Raw genomic sequence first — 5,994 nt, 5'->3', positions numbered from 1 at the left:
AAATTTCGTTTTGTACGTTTTTGCTGGAAAATTATTAATTTTGTTGAAGAGGCATTTTTTTTTATCAAACTAAATGAAGCGCGTTTTACTTAATTGAACGAACTAATTAACGCATGTAAAGCAAAACAGTAAGTCGTAAAATTTGTATTCTCTTCAAATTTCGTGCCTTTTATGACAAACCGTATTTCATGTGTTTCAGATTTTTAACTTTTTTTCTCTGATGTTAATCATGTTTACTGATAATCTTGGTCAAGTTATTTTTTTTTAATCAATACCGTGTATATAGATATTTTTACAAATAAATAAATTAATGTAAATAAGCAATAATAAAAAAGAATTCTCAGCCCTTGCATAAATATTCATTCGGCAGAATGTATACGACATGATTTTCTTTTTTTTTTAACCAGTGCACATCTCTGAAGCTTAATTAAGGTCTTCCGTCTCCAGCGGAAGACCATGTTTTTCTTAAGTTTCTTTTTCACTTTTTTTTCTTGTTTATTTCTTACCGATTTTGTGCACGCGAGTTCTCGTTAATTTTTTTTTTTATAATTTCTTCAAAAATTGATCTTTAAAATAATTGTTAATCTGATTCTCAAATTGAAAGAAAGGTACATGTATTTAACAATGGTTATTTCCATTCTTATGTCGATCTGATATATCCCGGTGAGCTTGAGATAAAAGACACCACAGAGTCTGACACATCTGTTTCATATTTGAATATTTTACTTGAAAAGACGTTAATGGTAATCTAACAACCAAGCTCTATGATAAACGAGACGAATTTAAATTTTCAATTGTCAACTTTTCTTATTTAGACAACATCATCACCTGCATACGGGGTTTATATCTCTCAGTTGATTCGACGTGCAAGAGCATGTTCTATACGTATGTACTATATCTATTGACAAACAAGTTTATGAAACAAGAATATCAGTAATTTAAGGTGTAATGTCCCTCTTGTAAGAACGATGTCTTTCAGATGACTTTTTTTTCATAAAATTCAAGGTATTATCATGTCAGATTTCACTTATAGGACCACTTTGTTGTCAGTTCAAATCGAACCTGTTCTATCGCAGAGATGTTCATTGCTAGTGTCTATTGCCAATATTTTCAATAATTATTTGTAATAGTTTACCTAAAACATTCATACTCACTTCCTTTAAACGGTGTAAATGAGATACTGTAGATCACTAAATTTTCGCGAGATAATCATTGACTCTTGATTAGCGAGACAATATTTTAGCGAATTGAGGTTATTGCTCTATATATTCTAAAGGAATACTATTATACGCGAGAATTAAATTTTCGCGAACACACTGTCTCGCGTTATTACGCGAAAATAAAGTTTTCGCGAATAAAAAGTGATTTACAGTATTTCTATCTTTTAACGTATTAGTTCGTTAACTGTTACAGAAATTTCAGATACAGAATTGTTTATTAACATTTAATTAATAATTTGTTTCCCTATGAATATTTTCATGGGCGATAATGGAAAGGTAACTCTTGGTATGAGAGTGAATATTATTTTCATGTATACATGTACCACATGTTTCTAAATTTTTTGTGAGATAAAAAAAAATTGATCTTTTTATTTACCATATCAAATTTTCTTCACATGATGATATTACATATTATACATTTCTGAAAAAGCAACGATTCATACTTTGAACTATTTTCCATTTGAATCTAATGCTTCTGTTGTTGATGAAAATCAGTGTTTGGAGTTTAAAAAATAAATTGTGAAATTTGGAGCAGAGGGATATTTCAATTATTTCAATTTCGTTAGTTCTAGGATCGATGCAATGACGTTGTCAGCAAATACAATAATCACTGACTCAAACGCTGACTGAAGTTTTTCATACTAATTATTAGACCATTATTTACACACTGAATCAACAACGGATTTTTCTATCATTTCCTAATCATCGTAGGTGTGACCGGTCAGCAAGGGATGCTCACTCCTCCATGGAACCTGATCCCATCTCTGTTGTTTTGGAGGTCCGTGTTTGTCTCTGTTCCTGCTTTGTATTGTTTTTATGGACTTTTGAGCTTGTCTAATACTGTTTGTCATTTCCATATACGAGTATTTCAGTAGAATAGTTTTATTTCATTCTTATACCATTTTTCAAATTCCCTCTTACTGCATATTTTGTAATTCAATAGAATCAGAAACCACGGCCCATCAACTCGATGTTAATCATCTGTTAAAACAAAAAGAAAAAAATCAATTTTCCTTAATCAGAGAATTAAGTAAATAATTATTTATAATCTATAATGATAAATAAGTCTTACATGTACATGTATTATTTTTTTTTACAAATCCATTTTTAGTTTATTTTAAGGGTCAGTGAAATAATATCAATATTTATTTGAAATATAATAGGTCGTTCTGAAAATATCCATTCTAAAGTATTTTGAACTATTTTGCGTGAATAATCGTGCGATTGCATTTACAAGCAATCGTAAAATGTCGTTAAATGTTAAGACTTGTATACGTTAAGACTCGTTCGTGAAACATGTTTAATCGCGCGGAATCGTTCGTGTAATGTGATCGGTTAAGTTGTCAACAATAACGTTGAAGCCACTGTAAAGTAATTTAAGATATTTGTCATATAACAATCTCATTGTACATTTTATTCAGCTCACAATGTCCTCGAATCCTGTGATAGTCAGTGAGCCATTGTCTCCGGTCACGGGGTCATCCCCTCTTGCCTTACTTCTCCCTCTAGGCGTCGCGTCAATCTGCGGCACCGCCTTTTTGTCAAGTATATTAATCACTTTTTATTATATATTTATAAAAAAGTTGGTTGGCTTTTGTTCATTTGTGGAACATAGCTCATGTAAAGGGCAAAGTATTTACAAATCTCATATTTTTATTTCAGGTATCAGTATGCAGGCGATGAATGCTGAAAAATTGCAAGGTATTGTTTTGTTTCATTTAAGAAAAACCAGTAAAAATGATTATAAAATCAGTAACACATTGACTTACATCTCGTACGTAGAGCAATCAAAACGAATAAGTCTGAATGTCTTACCTTTAACATATACGAGGGTTATTCAAAACGTTCGTAGACATTTGTCCTAACTTTTTTATTTAACGTCATATTATATCCAAATTTGGTACAAATATTTTAACAACAGATTCAAATAACGAGTAAAAGAATTGGAATGTATCTTCATATTGATTTAAATTACTAAGGATTTAGAACAGCAAAAATGGGGTCACGGAGCACCGTAAAAGTTGAGTAATTTACTAATTTTCGCTTTATAGTATCTACAGCCATACCTCTCATAAATGGAGCTGAAACGAAAAAAATTACAGGTTAAAATAAAGTATTACTGTATTAGTTAAATGAAATCAGGTTATGTAATATGTCGCTCCATTTAAAAGATATCAGTTTCTAAATACATATGGACTTGATTAAAAAAAGCAAAAAACATGACGTTGGATGACGTCACGGAGCAGCTATAGTAGCAATAAAATTGTACTTTACATTCGGGAAACTTCTTCTACAAGCTTAAAAAATCCGAATAAAGCATGATCTGTATGAGAAAAATCTTTGTATTTGTATTGAATGGAAAATACAAATTTTAAGTGGTAGCGAGTTTGAATCGGACGATGGATTGTCTGCAAAGAAACAGGTTAAAGTTAAAAATATTGTCAAAAGAGTTAGGAACGTCACTGAACGTGATGTATGCTTCACTGTTGCAGAATTAATAGAATTACATGGTAAATTACAGAATTTGAAAACAATGACATTCTTATTCAAGCTATATTTGTACAATTGTTCGCAAACTCTGTGTTAAGTGTTATGGATATGTTTTTTTGAATGGAGAAGACGTTACAAACCTTGTTTTAAATTAAGAATTACATGTAAGTATAATTTTGACAAACTTTCTCAACGTTGTCTTTGACGTTACAATGTTGGTTAACCGTGCTCCGTGGTAACAAAACATGTTGGTTTAAATTTTGGCTAACATGAGTTCTATTTAATCAAATGGAATGAAACTTCACACTTCGACAAAATAAATGTTTTTGTTTACGAAAATGTGTTGATTTATAATCTTTTAATTATAATATGACGAAGAGAAGCATTGTCTACGTATTTTTTGAATGATCCTCGAACATGTATATCTCGATCAGTAATACTTATTCTTCCAGAAATTCAACACAATTTTTCGGAGCTTGAAAGAGAGAGAAGAAACTGTAAGAAGGATTTGGAAGACTGCGAAAAAGAGAGAGATATTTTGAAAACGGAAGAAAATGAAAATCTAAAAAAGTGTCTTGCGGATCTTGAAACGGCAAGGGTGCCTGGTAAGTTCCGAAAAAAGGGTAACAAAAAGATCTCATCTACAAAAAAAATTATTATAAAAGGCAACATTAAACAATGGCCATCGGTGAAACTGCTTAAAGAATCCGATTATGGACAGAGTAATGGGCCCGAAAACAAAGAGAATCAAAACTCTACTTAGACACTGCAGGGCATAGTACATGTATTTGTCATCCAGTACCTCAAAATATAAGGCTAGAAACCTTATGATATAACTGCTTAAAGACATGCAGGACATAGTAAATGAGAAATATACAAAAAATGAAAATAAATTTTGATAAATAGATAAGCCCAAAGGTTTTGAAACCATAATAAACATCTCTTGAACATAAAGCATATTCAAAATTTACCAAAAAATTATGTAACATAGTAGTTTTATCGAACTAGACAAATCTACTTTTTTTCTTATGTGGTCGATTTTTAATGAATACGATGCCCGATTACATGTATCTAAACTAAAAACTCGCAAACAACCGTTCTATCCCTCAAAAACTGAGAGAGAGAGAGAGAGAGAGAGAGAGAGAGAGAGAGAGAGAGAGAGAGAGAGAGAGAGAGAGAGAGAGAGATGGCACGTTGTGTGAAAAGCAACACTGCTTACTTCAAATTGAATTAAAGATTAAAGGATGCACATTTACATGTACTTATATTTAAAAGAAAGCAACATTAAATGCCGTGATTTATGTTTTCTTATTGTTTCTTTCTTAGAACAAAGGACTGTAATAATGTGCGGGGCCGATGATGGAGAAATCCGATGTGAAAACTCCAAAACTCTAACTATTGTGTCTGCCAACTATGGACGCACCGAGCCTACAGCCCAAGTCTGCCCATCTACTTCTGCTTCGATGGACGATACAAACTGTAGATTAGATGTTCTCAACAAGGTGTCTGAAGTATGCAACGGTAAAACACGATGTGCTGTTCCAACTAGATTGAATGACTTCGGAGGGTCCAGTGTCAACCCCTGTCCTAACACCTATAAATATACAGAAGTTCAATACATTTGCTCGTAATAGTTTCATTGGCTTTTAATTTCTATATGGTTGAAAATGTAAATATAATGAACTAACTTTTTGAAGCAAAAAGAAATCACTGATAGTACCAACAAGATTAATTGACTTTGATGAGTCTTGGAAATTCAAGGAATTTGCTTCTAATCGAAACGAGAACAGCGAATACATATATGTAATCAGGTACTTTAACAGCGAGTCAAATAAAACAAAGCACAGTGTCTAAGCATTATTTCTTGCTTTTTTATTTTTGCATATATCTTATATCTACAAATAGAATTACACATTTTAGACCTGAGCTCAAGACCATAAACTGAGAATAGACTTCAGTCAAAATTTCAAATTATTATAACTTTTGAAATAAAATGTAATTTTAAAAACAGAACATAATTTTTACCATATGTAAAAATTGTAATATAATGATGAAACTTGACAATTTGGCGTAACTGTTATAAATGACAAGCTATTCAAATTCAAAAATTTGACCTGAGGTTGTTCGCAATTTATGGTCTCCAGGCTGGTACTCGAACGCCAGTAAGGGTCATTTAGCAGAAAGGGATCTTTTTTCGTACAAACTTTTTCTGTGACGTTTCACCTCAGTTTATACAGTCATATTGAAGGATCGGTCTCTTTCTCCCGCTATGGAACGATCTAAC

The 5,994-nt window shown here is 31.8% G+C and overlaps 1 protein-coding gene across 1 annotated transcript in view; it reads left to right on the top strand.

Annotated features, from left to right (window-relative positions):
* LOC134262920 (uncharacterized) overlaps positions 1-5,531 on the top strand; it is a 6,060-nt gene extending 529 nt beyond the window's left edge. Inside the window, exons 2-5 of the mRNA XM_062745241.1 lie at positions 2,642-2,765; positions 2,883-2,921; positions 4,163-4,315; positions 5,037-5,531. Of these exons, the coding sequence (XP_062601225.1) occupies positions 2,648-2,765; positions 2,883-2,921; positions 4,163-4,315; positions 5,037-5,341 (615 nt within the window). The 5' untranslated portion in view covers positions 2,642-2,647 and the 3' untranslated portion in view covers positions 5,342-5,531. The remainder of the gene's footprint in view (positions 1-2,641; positions 2,766-2,882; positions 2,922-4,162; positions 4,316-5,036) is intronic.
* Positions 5,532-5,994: the final 463 nt, after the last annotated feature.

Source organism: Saccostrea cucullata, unplaced genomic scaffold, assembly GCF_032062105.1.
Source record: "Saccostrea cucullata isolate Sc308-1 unplaced genomic scaffold, CSIRO_AGI_Scuc_v1 ctg1287, whole genome shotgun sequence".
Taxonomy (NCBI): Eukaryota; Metazoa; Mollusca; class Bivalvia; order Ostreida; family Ostreidae; genus Saccostrea; species Saccostrea cuccullata.
This window is presented reverse-complemented; position numbering and strand designations above follow the sequence as displayed.